The 17,135-nt window shown below is 53.0% G+C and overlaps 1 protein-coding gene across 3 annotated transcripts; it reads left to right on the forward strand.

Annotated features, from left to right (window-relative positions):
- The first annotated feature begins 274 nt into the window (after positions 1-274).
- On the forward strand, positions 275-16,317 carry Amotl2 (angiomotin like 2). Of its 3 annotated transcripts, none has more exons than XM_036193466.1 (10): positions 275-407; positions 2,950-3,742; positions 6,511-6,805; positions 7,686-7,830; positions 8,078-8,170; positions 11,228-11,523; positions 12,231-12,541; positions 12,987-13,201; positions 13,658-13,834; positions 14,538-16,027. In XM_036193466.1, exons 1-10 carry the CDS (start codon positions 401-403, stop codon positions 14,594-14,596), a joined length of 2,391 nt encoding a protein of 796 aa, XP_036049359.1. In that variant the 5' UTR covers positions 275-400; the 3' UTR covers positions 14,597-16,027. The 3 variants fall into 3 exon arrangements, with proteins under 3 accessions (XP_036049359.1, XP_036049361.1, XP_036049362.1); XM_036193468.1 differs by lacking the exon at positions 275-407 and adding an exon at positions 652-872 and having other exon boundaries at positions 14,538-16,317; XM_036193469.1 differs by lacking the exon at positions 275-407 and adding an exon at positions 1,427-1,650.
- Positions 16,318-17,135: the final 818 nt, after the last annotated feature.

Below are 17,135 nucleotides of genomic sequence, written 5' to 3' on the forward strand. Positions count from 1 at the left end.
GCCGAGGGAAGCACAGTGGTGACCCGCCGCGTGCTCGGCTTAAAGCTGAGCGGAGTTAGTTGGAGGGTGGTTCGTTTGGGTAGTGGGTCAAAATCCACCAGATTTTCAACCCAGATTCACACTTCCTGTAGAGGCCGGCTCTAAAAGAGTTGTGGAAGGTGTTTGTAAACAATAAAAGTGCAATGCAAAGTTTGCCGCTGGGGGGTGAAATAGGGTTAGGAAAGAGGCGGGGCAGCTGCAAGCCGAAGCATCTGTTCGCCTGCAGCACGCTCAAAGCTGGGCGGATGTGGACTGCCTCACAGTCCTCCCGCCATCTCCAAAACGTCAAAGACCCCTCCCGCAGCCACTAGCCGGGCGTGCGGGGCATATCCCGGAAAGTCGTCCTTCGGTGCATGTAGGGATGACGGGTGAGAACCGGGCGCCGACAGTGGTGGGGCGATCTTGGGCCGAGTTGGTTATGACACCCCTCAACAGCTAGGACAGTAAGGCGGGGGGGGGGGGGGCAGGAAACGCAGCACAGCCGCCAGAGCCCAGGGTGGCGAGGGGACAAGGCTGAGGCCAGCCCAGCGGCCAGCCGCAGCGCCGCCTCCCGGGAGGAAGGCGGGGGCCCGGACGGGGAGCGGGAGGAGGCGGAGGGCGGAGGAGGGCGGCGCGCTGAGAGGTTATTTGTGGTTCGCTTTGATCCCGAGGGGGAACCTGAAACTCTCACATTCCTGGCATAGCAGCCGCCTCCAGCGCGGGCTGACCCAGGGGCTGCGCGCTGGGGCGCTAGCAGCCAGAACGTCGGCGACACTGGCGAGTGCGCACCTCAGTTGCCGAGCCTACCTACGCCAAACCCGGTCTGCGTGCGCCGGCAGCCGCGGGCCGCAGCGGTAAGAAAGGTGCCGGGCTTTCTGGGCAGCACCCAAGGCCGACGGGGACGCTCCCCAGCGGCACCCCGACACCGCGATCAGCCCGGCCTTTTCTGGCCATCGGAGCTGGAGTGGATGAGCCTCTCAGGGAGCGGGAAGGGGAGACCGTGCACCCTTTGGAGGATCGGTCTTGGGCGTCTATCTAGCCCGGGAGCCCCGCGGTGTGCGCTTTTTTGAGGGGGAGACTACAGGACTCCGATCCACTAGGGCTGGAGGAGGGACAGAGGATCGGTGTTCGGGGGTATGAGTCTCGCGACTGGGCAAGTGGAAAACGGCTGTAGGCATATCTTGCCAAATGCAAGATCCAGGTAGCTGCTTTGTCTAGATTGGGGATACAGGTGGCTTTTACCCTCAGCTAGCTCAAGAATTCCTCTTTGTCTTCCTTGGAAAATCCTCTCCGGAGCCACGAACTGGCTCTCACTTAGAAAGAATGCAGCCTGCTGTCCAGCCCGGTGACGTCAACGCTGGAGTATTTGGAAAACAAAGAGGTCTAGGGAGAGAGGCGGACCCGCGATGCTAAAAGACCTCTCGCGGTTGCGGGTTATACTTGCCCGGGGCACTCCGGCAGCCATCCGGGCTAGTGGTCCGCCCCGAGTCGAGCGGGAGCCCTGGCCTGGCTGACTTAAGTTTTGGTTCCTTTTGCTGGAGGGAGCCCAGGCCAAGGCCAGAAACGCGTGTTTGCTTAGGAAGGCGGTTTTCAGAGTGCAGAGCGCCAGAGCAGCCTAGGTGCAACGCCCGGGTAAGGAAGCTGGTTTTTAGTAATGGCTCAACTATAGATACTTGAAAGGTTGTGTATCAAGGGTATTAGATTGGGACCTTTGTGCTATGAAAGGCCTCGGGAATGTTCCGTGCTCCGGGAGCATGGCTCATGCTGGCGCGCCTGGAATCTATCGCGAAGGCAATGCATTCCTAGTAGCCGCTCCGGTATCCTCCTTAGCGGGAGTCAGCCTAGACAGTCATTAACTTAGGAAATGCCACCAAGAAGAAGCTACGTGCGAGCGGACTCCTAAAGTCTTACACATTGTAGGATGCAGTGGGGGAAAGGATTGGGTGCTAGGAAGAATGAGTGCATAGGTGTCCTAGGGACTCATTTCCTTCCCTCAGCTCTGCCAACATACCATTCCCAAACTGAGGCGGGGCACATTGTGGCACAGAAAGGAGGCAGGTTTCCCCATCCTCCCCTTCGTCTTCCCCCCCACCTCATTACCCCATCATTTGTTTCTAATGTCAGCAGAGATGCAGAGGGACCGTCGGGGCTTTTCTAAGTAGCAGATGTGCGTCCCAAGAGAGGCGGATGATCATAAAACCGAGGATGTTTCGCCGGCTGGCATTACTGCAAGCGCACTCTGCCTCCTCACAAAACCATTGTCCTATTGTTACCTTTCTTTAGCCGCGTTTGCCACTTGACACGTAGCTTCTCCTGCCTGCTCACCATGCAGAATGACTGCTCAGGTCATCTGTGACAAGGAGACTCCGATTTATTTTTATAGGCAGCCTTTGAAGAAGCTGAGCCCAGGGTCTGTCTTCCAAGGACTGTCTGCTTCCAGGAAGAGAAGCGGGTGGAGGGTGGTGAGCTACCTGAGGCTCAAGCATCTTCGTTCTGAAGGGTCATGGGAGTCATTTGCTTAGAGCTAATTTCTACGGGCTACATTCATTCTTTACCATCTGCCAGTGAACTGGGGTCTAGACTGCTAAGTGGTTGAATTTGATGGAAATTAGTCCTAGAGTCACTAGTGAGATTGTTTGGTGTAGCAGCTGACTGCAGGGGACCGTGGTCCCTAGTAGATAACCTTATGGCTTTCTATTGTATTTCTATGGGATTAGTTAAGTCTCTGTAAATGTCAATGATAAACATTTGCCAAGGATTATAACATCAGGCGCTCGGCCTCTCCAAGAGGCACACTGTATTGTTTTCAATGGACAAACTTAATAGATAGCCAGCCACATTGGCACTCGCATCTGGGCCCATGCAAAACCACCTACCTACCCTAACTCCTCCTATGTGCTTCCATTGATTGCTATTATTTCTGTCTCTTAGGTGCTCTAGGACCAGGTGCCTGCTGGCCATTGTCTAGGCAGGTGTGTGCAAGCCAGAGAAGCATGAGGACACTGGAAGACTCCTCAGGGACAGTCCTGCACCGCCTCATCCAGGAGCAGCTGCGCTACGGCAACCTGACGGAGACTCGCACACTGCTGGCCATCCAGCAACAGGCCCTGAGGGGTGGGGCTGGCGCTGGGGGCACAGGGAGCCCGCAGGCCTCCCTGGAGATTGGACCTCCTGAGGATAGTCAGGTGCTGCAGCAGGCCACCAGGCAGGAGCCCCAGGGCCAGGAGCATCAAGGTGGAGAAACCCACCTGGCAGAGAACAGGCTCTACCGGCTGTGTCCACAGCCCAGCAAGGGAGAAGAGCTGCCCACCTATGAGGAGGCCAAAGCTCACTCCCAGTACTACGCAGCGCAGCAGGCGGGACCCCGGCCCCATGTTGGGGACCGAGATCCTAGAGGAGCATCGGGAGGCAGCCGACGCCAGGATGAGGCTCTGCGGGAACTGAGGCATGGCCATGTACGCTCCTTGAGTGAACGACTTCTGCAGTTGTCCCTGGAAAGAAATGGTGCTCGGGTCCCCAGCCACATGAGCTCTTCACACAGCTTCCCTCAGCTGGCCCGGAGCCAGCAGGGTCCCCAACCCCGAGGACCGCCAGCTGAGGGCCCAGAGCCCCGTGGGCCCCCACCTCAGTACCCACACGCTGGACTGGCTCATGAGACTGTGGCCGTCACTGACCCAAGATACCGTCCTCGAAGCAGCCCACACTTCCAGCACGCGGAAGTCAGGTGACTACCCTACCCTGGATTTCCTCTAGTCCGGTGTCCCAGGAGAACCCCAAGGTCATATACCTTGGATCCCAGGTGGCATGATCCCAACCCCACTGCACCCACACCAGCTCCTGGGGCAGTCTGCTCTTGATCTACTGTCCTGTCTTGAGAGGAGCCGAGGGCTGGAAGATAGGGGGACTTACCTAACTGATTTTACTTAGGAAATTAGCTGCCAGTCATAATAACACACTTAGGTGAGGTAAGAGGAGCCCAAGCTGACCGCCAGCCTGGGCTACATAGCAAGACTGTCTAAAACAAAAAGAAACTGACACCATTGCTTTAACTCAAAATATAGATAGCCTTGTCTATAGCATTCAAGAAAGGAGGGCTCCCAGGGGAGGTGAATGGGGTTTAAAGGTGAGAATTTTTAGAAAGAACTAACAAAAGACAATGGGAATCCCTGCCAAACTGCTCATAAGTTAAGTAGGCCAAAGGTGGGACTTCCTGAAGGTTTTTAAAGGGAAAAAAGGACTTTTTCTGTTGTGCTGTGTCATTGGGAGGTATTGCTAGTGAGGCTGGAAGAACTAGGTGGGCACCTCTGTCACAGCTGCCTTGGCTACCAGCTAATTACTTACTACGTTTTTCCCTTGCACTTGTCATTAGGATTTTGGGCCTAGGTGAGCCTTTTTTTTTGCGGGGGGGGGGGGGGGGGGTGGAGTCTCAGGTTGCTGTTGGATCAAGATAGTGACTTAGCTTGACTGTGAAGTCTTGGTGTGTGTGTTGGGGGTGGGATATAATAGACTCTTAAAAGAGAGGCACATCACAATACCAGCCTGAGAGAATGGGTCACTAGAGCCAGGGTGGGAGCTGGGAGCCCAGTGAGTGCAAGCAGGAAGCTAGATCACTGAAGGAGTGTGGGTTCCTAGAAACCAGGGGTTACCTTAGTCATCTGAACTGACCCTTCACTTTTTTAAAAAATTGGTTTTTTGAGACAGACAGGGTTTCTCTGTGCAGCCCTGGCTGCCCTGGAGCTCACTGTGTAGACAGACCGAGTGCTGGGACTGAAGGCACGCCTCATGAAGCCCTTCACCTTTTCCTTGGAAATAGGCACCGTGGCTGCATCCCCCTTGAGGGTGGGGGGAAGTGGGTTTCCAGGAAGCCTTACCAGGGGGATCCAAGAATTTGCAGAGCTTCTGGGTTCAAGGTCAAAGTCTGGCTCACTTCAGACCTGCTGACTCTTCATTTAGTCCCTCGATCTCCCTCACCAAGTGTTTCCCTTTACTCTGGAAAAGAGTGGTAGCCCTGGCCCGGAGGAGCCAGGGGATGGAGCCTCGTGGGTTTATTTGGCCTCCACACCCCCAGACACCCATCTTATCTCCCTTCTCAGGGCAGTTCAGGAAGAATTTCTTCTTTTGGACCAGCCCTATTGAACCCTGCCAGGAAAAGATAATACCCAGGCAAGGAAGTGGCTGTTTGCAGAGAACAAAAAGATGGGGAAGGGGGAGTGGGAAATGGCAGACCCAGGAGCAGGGAGAGCAAGCGTGGAAGGAAAGGAGTCACCATTCTTACTTGGAGCTAAATCATTCTCCAAGAATGCCAGTTGTGTCTGCCTGGCCTGGCGGGGGATGGGAGGGGGGTTGGAGAATGACAATTTTCTGAGGCTACCCTGAGAGTGACCACACTTAGCAACAAGGGAGAGTTTAGACAGCCTCTAACCTGTTCTCCCTGGAGGTAATAGTAGGAAAAAGCACATGCAGGCTTTTCCTCGGCTGACCAGATGAGGAATAAAGAACTGGAGGCCTGGGGATGGGGAAGGAAGTGTGTGATAGACCCGGAAGTAAAATCCAACTCGGAGGAGTCTTCTAGGATTCAGAAAATTCTTAGTACACCGAGGCAGTCGTGATACTTGGAGTCCCATGGCCCCAGAAAGGCTCTCTGACTCCCCATACCTCACTCTTTGTCCTTCTCTTGACATACAGCCTAAGGATATGTTACACCTATGCCAGGGGCCCATACAACACTGGCCTGAGCTCTGCTGATGAGCTAATCCAGAGGTGGCCCCTTGTTCTGAAGTGTCCGCTAGCAGAGACAGGGGCTAAACTGTTGTGGGTACCTGTTGTCTGGCAGCCACTCTGTTTGGCCTCACCTTTTGTGGCCAGAGACCCTTGTGATTTAACAAAGGTGGCATGATGCTGAGCAGCCAAGGCATTCATTTGCTGAAGGCCTAGCAGCTGGGGCTGAAATCTGTCCCTATTTGTCAGGCTGAGCTCAGGCTCCGCACCTGCTTCCCTGCTCTAATCTTAGCTGGGTTCTTGGAAAAGAATTTCGTAGCTGGGGGTAGCAGGACCCTGAAACAAGGAGGAGAACTCAAGTGAGCTGCTTTAGCTGACTTGACCAGAATCCAGCCACTAGGCTTGGAAAGTTGTGTTGGTTCCATCCCCAAAGAATCTTGTATCACATTGGGAAGGTTAAGGGTACATTTTTAAAGGTACTTTATTTAAGCTGTACATGCCTAGGGTGCCCAGGGTTGATTGGGCTGATCCCTAAGGCCTTAGCCACAGTGGGGCAGCTGTGAACAGGACAAGCATCTGGATACTATGCCACCCCACATCCTACCCCATACCGGTCTTGCTCTCTGACCCTTTTGAGTCTCAGGCAGACACCATGTGACATAGGCCCTCCTTACTGGTGGCTGCCAAACACTGGTGAGTTCAGTCACTGGCACTAGTGATAGCCAGGGTGTGTATGTGTGAGTCGGTCTCTGAGCTTTGCCTCTTCTTTTCCAGGATCCTCCAGGCCCAGGTCCCGCCCGTGTTCCTCCAACAGCAGCAGTACCAGTACCTGCAGCAGCCCCAGGAGCACTCCCCACCCCTTCATCCAGCTGCTCTAAGCCATGGTCCCGCAAGCTCCTTCAGTCCACCTGCAGTGGAGGGACCAGCAAGTTCGCAGGCCACCTCGGGCGGTGCCCACCTGGCCCAGATGGAGACTGTGCTGAGAGAGAATGCCAGGCTGCAGAGAGACAATGAGAGATTGCAGAGGGAGCTGGAGAGCACTGTAGAGAAGGCCAGCCGCATAGAGAAGGTACAGACTCTTAGGGCCTCGGGTGGATGGGGGGGGGGGAGGCAGAGGAACAGGAAAGCCTATCAGGCTGCCTCTTGCACCAAATTCTGTCCTACATCCCCCCACCCCCCAACCCTCTGCCCCGCAAACACTCCAAGCTCACTCCAGACAGCTGAGGAACAGCCGAGTGGTTTGCCCTGGTGCATGAGCAGTTGCTGGCCAGTGGTGGTTAGAAAGAACTCATTCACTAGCTCTCTGCACACTTGCACCCTCGCCCTGCACAACCCCTCCTGTGGACACCTCCCACAGAGAGCCCTTTGTGCATCTACACAACAGCCAGTCTGTTCCAGGCCAGCCCTGGCCAAAGAGAAAGCCCCTCCTCTCAGGAAAAAAAGAAAAAGCACCGTGTTGGCATAGCAAGCCAGCTAGGAGCACGTGTAAGACCTGTGGCTTCCAAGGGGGAGGGGCAGCCACATGCTCTGGTCAGGGGCGGCTCAGGCTGGGGTCTGGCACACCCCCCCTTCCTTGGTGAAGCCTGGCCAGTTGTATACTAAGGTTCAGCTTTAGCCATAGCCTCAGGCCTTCCAGTACTGTCTGTCTACAGTGTTTTAGATCGGCTGAACCATCTAGAATGTGCTCATCCCCGGTTCTTTGCACTCTGATTATCAGACGGAAGCAGAAACGAAATGCTTCTTAGAAACATTGGGCCTGGGGCAGGCTGGAGGTAGCCCCCTTGAAGAGCATCTAGCCCTGGGTCTAGGCAGCACCCAGTCCTTAGGAACAGCTGTCTGTCCCAGCAGTCTGTCCTACCTGCAGCCCTCTGGTTATGTCACTAGACCACTGGCCTCATTCACTCCCTGGGACCCTTCCTGTCATTCATTCCATTGTCTGTCTTTGACAGCTGGAAAATGAAATTCAGCGGCTCTCTGAGGCCCATGAGAGCCTGATGAGGACCTCTTCCAAGCGTGAGGCCCTGGAGAAGACTATGAGAAACAAGATGGACAGTGAGATGAGACGGTTGCAGGACTTCAACCGCGATCTTAGACGTGAGAACTAGGCTCCTGGGTTGGGGAGCTGGGAAGACATCTGAGGGTTTGGGGGGGAATTCAGATTCCCTCTGTTCTGTGCTGCAGAGGCCCCATGAGTGCCCATCATTGGGCCCTGATCTGAGCTGGGACTTCCATGTAAGCCTATCCCCAGTTTGGAGGATGCAACTGTTAGAACCCCAGGGTAAACCCCCAGGCTGGCAACAACCCTTGATACTAAAACATCTCTCCTCTTTATTTGAAACAGAGAGACTGGAATCTGCAAACCGCCACCTGGCCAGCAAGACACAGGAGGCCCAGGCGGGCAGTCAGGACATGGTAGCCAAGCTGCTTGCTCAGAGTGAGTTGGGGACCTGTTAAAGAAACCTTGCTGGACATACAGGCAGTGAGACCACTGTGACCACATTCCATTCCCCTTGAGATGTAAACCCACTTCCTTGCAGAGGAGCACTCCAGGACCAGATTTACTGAATGGCTGCTGTGGGAAAGAGCGGTTTCCAAAGATGAAAGGACTAGGGAGCAGTGACTGGCTGAGCCACACACACAGTACTGACCCTCAGTGTCTCATTGGTCCCACCTGCAGGGAGGCCAGGACAGCCCTGGCAGTAGTTAAATAGAAGACAATGGGGGGTCTTCCGGAGTTTCCTAGGCATGCCAGGCAACAGAAAGGCTGAGGATAGAAGAAGCTGGAAAGCAGGGTAGAACTGGTGGAGGGTCCTGGGAGACACAAATGGGCTTAGTCCACAGCTACAAGTCTATAGGAAGCACTCAGGCTTCTCTGTAAGCAGGGAGGCCCAGGCATCCTGGAGGCTCTATAGACTAATCCATTCATTCCTTCTTCATTAGTGGATTTGAGCTAAGCACTGGGCCAGTGTTGGGCAGAGGGTGGGAACTCGCCCAGAAAATGGCAGGGAGGTGAGATAAGCTTAAGGCAGGAGCAGGTTCCCACAGGTTCAAGGGGGGTGGGTGGGTGGGGTGTTCTTGATCCTGGAGATTGGTGATTAGGCAGCCCCTGGTGGTCTGGGAAGATCTGTGGGAACGCAGAAGCAGGGCTGTAGTGAAGGACGTATCAGGCAGGCTTGTGGGTAAGACAGATTTTAGAAAGGAAATTTATGAGAGCGCTTTGTTAAGGGGCCTCAGGAGAGGGGAAGACAATTTCTGGCAATGCCCGCTTCTTGCTTCAAGGGCTTAGAGCCTTCGAGTGCTTGCTAATCAGCCTTTGGCAGGAAACGGGCTCAGATTGGGCAAGACCTGGGCTATCCACTACTACCTTTCCAAATGGGGTGACTGTAGCTAAAGGTCTCTGGAACGGAGGTGAGGAGGAAGGAGATGTCGCCTAGGGGCTGCCCTTGGGAGTCTGCCGAGGACTGACTACCAGGGGAAGGGAGACTGGGGGTGTTCTAGTGGGAAGGGCGGCTTTGGGGCCCAGGCTCTGGCAAAGAAAGGAAGTCTTAGGGAGGGTTTCTGGAAGCCTGCAGAGGGGGAGGGGGGCAGAAGCAGCCGGGAGGCGTTTCCGCTCCCCGGGGAGCGAGCGAGCGCCAGGCTGTTCTTGGCTTCTTGCTGGAGCCATTAATCTCTCAGCCGCGGGTGACCTGGATGCCTGGCATTCCAGAGCCTCTGGGCTGTTCCGCTCCCGGCCGGTCCCCCTCCGTTCCCCTCCCATAAGCGCCTGACAGCGGCGCCCTTCGGCCCCGGCGGCGCCCAGCCTGGCTTTGGGAGACACAAAGAGTGACTGGTTCCTGAATGTGGGGAGCCTGCTAAGCAGACTTAACCTTCCACCCGCTACCACGGTATCTTAAGATTGTACAGTAAGGCTTCCGGAAGCAAAAAAGTGAATCCACAGCCCCAGGAGCTAAGAAAAACCTCAGCAGCTGAGGGTGACTTTTTTTCTCGAGGGTACGTGTACACACACACACACACACACACACACACACACACACACACACACACACACTGGCTTTTCCCTTCAGGCCTGAGGACTGGCCCTGTCCACTTGGGACAGGTGTCACCTGGGCTGTGAGATAGGGCAGTATATAGGGCACTACCTCCTAATAGTGCTAGGGGCTGATGTCTGGGCATTTTTCAGTCATTAGTCTGTAGGGCTCTGAACCCACATGGGAGAGATGCCGTTTCTGAGTCCAAACCTGGTTTCCGCCCTCCACCTCATACACCGGTTGTTGGGCAGGCAAAATATGAGCAGCTTCATTAAAGCGTCATTGAATAGCCTCGCCTTCTTCTATACCAAAGAATGGGGCCAGCCAGGCTGGCCGCAGCCTTCAGGAGGTGGCCTGGTTGCCCCTGCCACGCTGTCCTAGGAAGCAAAGGAGGGATGTCTCTGCATACCTGGGGCAGTATCCTAGCCACACGTAGCCCAAAGAGTCAAGTTAATGACAGTCAAGTTCCTACTGTCTTTTCAGCCACATTTCAATACTCAGTAGCCTTGTTACATACTGTTTTGGAAATGTAGAAAAATCCACTAGAGCAGAAAAACCCCACTGATAAAGTTTGATCCATAACCCCATCCCTTACCCACTCTCCAGAGAAATAGGCAGCCACTCTTGGTTGACCAGCCTGAGACTCCCAAAGGGCAAGTGCTTTGAGGTCGGTTGTAGGCCTAGAACATCATTTAGGGAAGCCTTGTGTTCTGGCCTTGACCCAGTGAGACAGAGAGGTTCTCTGAGCAGAGCTCCTCTAAGCAGTTAGCTAGGTAGTCAGGGATAGCTGGAATCTTGGATACAGTCTTTGGACTAGCATCCTTGTCATTGTTCTGCAAGGTTTGAATGCCGTTAGGAACCCATCTGCCTACATGTAAGTCCCCAGACCATGTAAAGACGGGAGTACTGAACAGGACAGGCTCCAGGCTGCAGGCTGCACTCCAGAGCAGACACTTAGGGACAAGAACTACATGCACAGCCAGAGAGCTGGAGCTTCTCAGTCAGCCGTTTGGTTCCTGTGTTTCTTCCCCTATAAGTCAAGAGCCACACAAATCCTACCTGGGAGATTGAGTTGGATAAGATATGAAAAGTGCCTGCCCGCTTCTTCCTGCTTGAACAATGACCTTGTTATAGTACCCTAGTCTATAAAAGGTTGGCTCAGTTCCTGCCTGACCAGTCTCTAATCATCGTGAAGCTTAAGGAAAACTGTGAATATGTTTTGGCAATGGCCATGCCTGGCTCAGTTTGAGCAGTGTCCCAGCTGAGAGGCCATTTATCTTAGTTGTCACAGCAAGGGTCACAGTCAGGCTCTGCCATTTACTTTAAACCTGCATCTCACTGAAATGTAATAGACATCTCCCAGGAGTGTCAAGAGGGTGAGCGGTGGTCGTCAGTACAGAGCCCAGTAGTGAGTCAGTGTGGCCACCGTCACTGATCACTCCTCCTCAATTTCTCCCCCGAAGGCTATGAGCAGCAGCAGGAACAGGAGAAGCTGGAGCGTGAGATGGCGCTGCTGCGTGGTGCCATCGAGGACCAGCGGCGACGTGCTGAACTGCTGGAGCAGGCTCTGGGCAACGCACAAAGCCGTGCTGCCCGGGCTGAAGAGGAGCTACGCAAGAAGCAGGCCTACGTGGAGAAAGTGGAGCGGCTGCAGCAGGCACTGGGACAGTTGCAGGCTGCCTGTGAGAAACGGGAGCAGCTGGAGCTGCGTCTGCGCACGCGCCTGGAGCAGGAACTCAAAGCCCTTCGTGCCCAGCAGGTGAGGCCTGTGCAGCTGGCAGAGCTGGGCAGAATCCAAGGAATCCCTGATCTCTAGTCTCTGTCTCCTGGGAAAGATGATTGCTCCATGTCCCCCTTGGCCGCTCAGCCATCTTGTATCGCAAAGGCTCTGCCATGTGGTCTGTGTTCGGGTTTGGAGGACTTGATGAGTCTTACCTTGGCAGTATCAGACACTGTTACCTCGGTACCAGATAGTAGTCATGAATAATGTTCATGCAGAAGACTAGGCCACTCTCCCCTATCTTCCCAAGATAGGAAGTAGATGTCTGAGCCCCGAGTCTGAGCTTGCTATGTATTTATTTGGACATAAACATTTCTCGTTATTTTACAAACCAGATAGAGTTGTGTCCCCACGCCCAACCTTACCCTGTCATAGAAGTAGGGGGACCAAATCTTAGTTGTCGCAATGTGATTATCACTCATGTTCCCACTCCCACTTCAGACAATTGGTTTTCTGGTTATATGTGTGCCCTTATGTCCCTGGCTACCATAAATTGGGAGGAAATGTGAGGACCTTTGTGACCCCTGTGTCTCCGGGTGGAAGCAGGCAGGGGGAGGATGTGGAGGCGCACTGCAAATGACTGAAGAAGGTATGCGTGGGTTAGCAAGGTCTTCCTGAAAGCGTGAGGACCAAAGCCCCACACACCCCAGCCTTAACCCTTGACCATGCTATGCTTTGCTCTGCAGAGACAGGCAGGCACCCTCCCTGGTAGTGGTGGCATCCATGGTGGGTCTACTGAGCTCAGTGCCCTTCGACTGTCAGAACAACTGAGGGAGAAGGAGGAACAGATCCTGGCTCTCGAGGCTGACATGACCAAGTGGGAACAGAAGTACCTGGAGGAACGGGCCATGAGGCAATTTGCCATGGATGCCGCTGCCACTGCCGCTGCACAGCGGGATTCCACTCTCATCAGACACTCCCCCCAGCCCTCGCCCAGCAGCAGTTTCAATGAGGGCCTGCTGGCAGGCAACCACAGGCACCAAGAGATGGAGAGCAGGTACTATAGGGTCAGGCAGGGACATCTGGAGGGGTGGGGAGGGGATGGTAGTGGCCAGTCTCTGCCCAATCCTTTGCCCCTGGACTGGGACAAAGGGCTCCACCCTCAGCAGTTCAGTATGTTTGGCATTCCAGAAATTATAAACACTTGTTTCCCTGAATGAATCCCTCCTGTGCTCAGGCTGGAGGTGGGTGGGTACCATCTAAGGTCTGGCTACTATGGGTCCTCATGCCTGCTTTTAACCCTAGGACCTAACTCTTGCACCTAACTCAGGTGGACTCAGAGAACATCAATGGCAGAATATTAATAACATTATGCAGTGCACCTCACAAGGGCAAGAGGTCCTACCTGCTTTAGGGAGGGATGCCTGAGTTTCCTTCTGACAAGAGGTGGGTAGAAGGAAGGGGCTGAGTCCGTGGGACTGACAGTGTGGCCTCTCCTACAGGTTGAAGGTGCTCCATGCCCAGATCCTAGAGAAGGATGCAGTGATCAAGGTCCTTCAGCAGCGCTCCAGGAAAGACCCTGGCAAGGCTACCCAGGGCACCCTGCGGCCTGCCAAATCGGTGCCATCCATCTTCGCAGCTGCAGTGGGGATTCAGAGCTGGCAAGGGCTCTCATCCAGTGAGCGGCAAACTGATGCACCTGCCCGGCTGACAGTAGGTATGAAGAGGCTTGCAGTGGGTGGAGAGGAATAGGAACTTTTGAAACCAGACTCTCAGAATACATGCCTACTGAAACCAGGGCTTCCTGACCCCTTGTCTAGGGGACCTAGCTTAACCGTTGCCTCCCATGACCCTGAAACCCACAAGGGTCCTCCTAGTATAAAGTAGATGAGGGCCTTCAGCTGCTTGCAGATAGATGTAGGCAAGTTTCTACTTACTGTTCCTAAGCCAATACTAAGAAAGTCCTAGATTTCAGCTACAAAGAAGGGGTACAAAGCAATGATGCCTAACTTGACCCCACTTACTCCCATTTCAAAAAGGGAGCCTTTCATTTTATTAGACATCTTGCAAATTAAGAGCAGCTCAGTCCACCGAGTTTGTTTAAGATGTCCTTCATCGGGGACCTTGTCTCCTGCATCAGGCTGTATCCATCAACCTCCTTTCTTTTCTACAGACCGTGTACCAGCAGAGGAGCCCCCAGCCACAGCTCCTCTCCCCACCCACACGAAACATGGGAGCAGAGATGGGAGCACCCAGACTGATAGCCCTGCAGATAGCACCTCTGCCTGCTTAGCCTCAGAACCCGAGAGCCTCCTAGGGTGTAGCAGTAGCCACAGGACACCCTCTCTGGGTAAGCACCCTGCTTCCCCTGGCCTATGTGTTAGATGGGGGCTGTGAGCTGGAACACACATTTTCCCCAAACTCATCCACCATGGGAAGCCCCACAGTGTAAATAAGGGTTGTTGTTGGAGGCATGAAACCCTCAATCAATGGGAGGCAGACCTGTAGTTCAAAGGAAAGTACCCCATCAGAAGGCATTGTACCTCCTCTGGAGTTTTTCTCACATATCCTCCTGCTGGTCTACATATCTACGATGATGGAGCTTGGCAAGTGGTCCTGATGGTGATCTTGGATTGGGAAGCTATTGGGAGAGCCCAGAAAAGAGGAACTTGAGAAGAGGCCTTTTCTCTTCCTACTCTGATTTCACATTCACCCCAGCATAGCTGCCTGTGTGTGCCTCGTGATCTCAGAAAACCACAGGCATGACAAGAATGCTAGAGCCTGTTTCTAACCCTGGGGGCACCCCTCCACTGATCACTCTAGCCAGTTCAGAGTCTAAACACAGGCATACTTCCTCAGCAGTCTAGGCCCCAGCTGAGGGGAGGGAGCACAGCGTTGTGCTTAGTTGACCAAATTAAGAGTAACCTGAGGCCTGGAGCAGCTTAGGAGAAGGAAGGATTCAGAAGAAAGGTCCTGTCTTTAAAATGTGTTGGGAGCCGAAAAGAACAATAATACTCACAGTGTAGGCCTGTTGTCTTCTTGTCTTTCTCCAGACTCTGTAGCTGCAACCAGAGTCCAGGACCTGTCAGACATGGTGGAGATACTGATCTGAAGGGAAGAGGTGGTGCCTTGGGGGATCCTGACTCCTGGCCTCCCCCTGGCATTCCAGCGGTCTTCAAGTGCTGAACCTCACTCACTCTCCCCAACCATTGACGGTGCGATGCATGAAGCTCAGAGAGGAGCACTTCAAGGGACCTAGAAAAGTCTGCACCCCCAGAAGACTGTTTGGCCCATATTCCTCCCATGCCCGTGAGGAAGAAAGAGCCAGGTTTCCCCTGCTGCCCAAGGTCTGTTGCTGGAGCAGAAAGGAGCTGAGCCCCCTCCGTCCTGCCCCTTTGTATTCAGGCATGAAGGGAAAGGGGAGTGGATTCTGATTCCCAAGGATGGCTGGGCACTGAGCCGGTGGTCTGCTGGGATAACAAGCCAGCCATGGTGTTCTGTGGTCAAGCATGGCCTCAGCCAACTCCATCTGCTCTTCAATCCCTCACTGCCTTCTTCAGATCGCTAAGACTCGACTCTTTGGGGGGACTGATAGGAATGTGGGTCTTTGGGGAGCCACCAACATACATGCCTCTCGCTTGGAGTGGGATAGAGGCCCTTTGAGAGGCGTGCAGAACAGTGTGTTTTGTATATAATTCTCCTTCCTGGGAACAGAAGACTAAGCGTGTGGTTCAGATTCTCCTTCCAAGGCTGTACTGCCTGCCCCTGCTGCCATGGTTCTTGAGACATCTGATGGGTTCCTCCGCCTCCAGTTCTTGGCCATGGAATTTGATATTGGTTGCCTTTCCTCCATTTTAAACCCCTGTGTTCCATGCCCATGGGACTCTTGTCACCAGCCTTTCTGAACAGCTCCACAGCTCCTGTCCCTGGGACACCCTGTCCGTTTGGTTATAGACTGAGCCAGATGCAATGAGCCGCCACATATGGACATCTGTCATGCCCAGCCCCAGGTTCTCTTTGAAGAAACTGGAGAAGTTGTTGTTGTAAATGTGTTCGTTCCCACCAGCAGGGACTGGGAGAGGAAGCTATGCTCTTGAAAACTGATCAGTGAGCTTAAAAGACAAAAGTCCTCACTGTGGTGCCCCATCACAGAACGGCACCCACGAGGCTGGCTCCTCAAGTTTCTGGTGCCCCAGCCCTGAAGCAGGGCCAACTACTGGGAATTGGGTGAAGACCCCACACGGCAGCCCGCCAGCAGCAGTGACTTTGACTTTGGTCTTAAAGTAACCCCCACTCGGCTCAAAAAGCGATTGGTGGATTTCAGAGCTTTTTGTGTGTTTTCTCCTTGAATCTTTGGTTGTTTTGTTTGTTTTTCCTTCACTGTTTTCAAGTTCTGTTTGTTGTTTCATTCCCATGGTTCTCTGAGTTTCCTTTTTAAACATTTGCATTTGCTGGGCAATTGCATATTTTTTTAAATTTCCCTACCCCCATGTAAAGCTGAAAAATACATCTGGTTCATGTGCATTGTTTACAGAGGTAAAAGTTAAAAAAAAAAAAAAAAAAAAAAGGAGGGAAAAAAGGCAAAAAAATATTGTGAAAGAAAAAAACAACTTAATATATTTTGGATTAATATTTGGTATTTCTTTTAAAGTATTTTTTTGTTGCTGTGAACGTTTTTTCTGCCAAAGACCATGACGTGTGTCTGTGTGTTTAAGTTATCATGAATATTTAAAGTGTAAACATGGCTGTTTTGTTACGGCACCCTGTACCAGGATTGCTGCTGCATTCCACTGGGTATGACAGTATTTTAATAAAAAAAAACTTATAAGGAGAGATGCTTATCTGTTTATTCATTCATTTATTGATTGAGACACTGTCTAAGTCTGAGTCTAAGTTTGCCTCAAACTAGAAATTCTCCTGCCTCAGCCTCCCTCCTGGTGGGTTTACAGGTGTGTGTGTGACCTCCAGGTACAAGACTGGTTATCTGCAAGGATGAGAAAAGGAAAGAGGATGAAGAATTTAAAGGGTCACCATGTCCACTCTCTTCAAAGACATGTGACAAGTCCTACTGGAGATTTTGTGAAGTGGCATTAAGGACACTTGAAATGTCATGGCTGTCCCCATCTCCACACACATGGGCACTTTCACAGAGACCATCTATGAGGGTAGAGGGTGTGGCAGATGGCTGCCTTTCCAGGGAACTGCCTTAACCCATTTGGATTCTGGTAGTTGCAGAATGGGGGTGAGTACAAAGGTGTTGATATGGTACCCACCCTATCCTCTCACTTAGCACACAACTTCTTTGTTACCATGGTTATCTCTGCGTTACCATGGTACCGTGTGAACCCTCTGGACATGTATGTTCAAGAGTGTGATGAGTTCTTGGTCACCTGCCTTTAGCCTCCTCCCCTCCCTTTGTTCACAAAGCCTATTTCTCCAACACATAAAAGTGAAATTGCCTCTTAATCTTGACATTGACTCCCCACTCAGGATGCAAGTAGACTTGAGGCTGACCATGAGGCTGACCATAACCTCCTATGACCATGGGTGAAGTGTCTTCGGGGCATGTTGATGAGTGACCAAGCTGGGGTTCTAAATAAGCCAGCCTGCTTGTCATGAGAATGGAGTTGACCAAGTAGGAGAGTTCAGAA

This window comes from Onychomys torridus, chromosome 7 (genome assembly GCF_903995425.1).
Source record: "Onychomys torridus chromosome 7, mOncTor1.1, whole genome shotgun sequence".
NCBI classification, from domain to species: domain Eukaryota; kingdom Metazoa; phylum Chordata; class Mammalia; order Rodentia; family Cricetidae; genus Onychomys; species Onychomys torridus.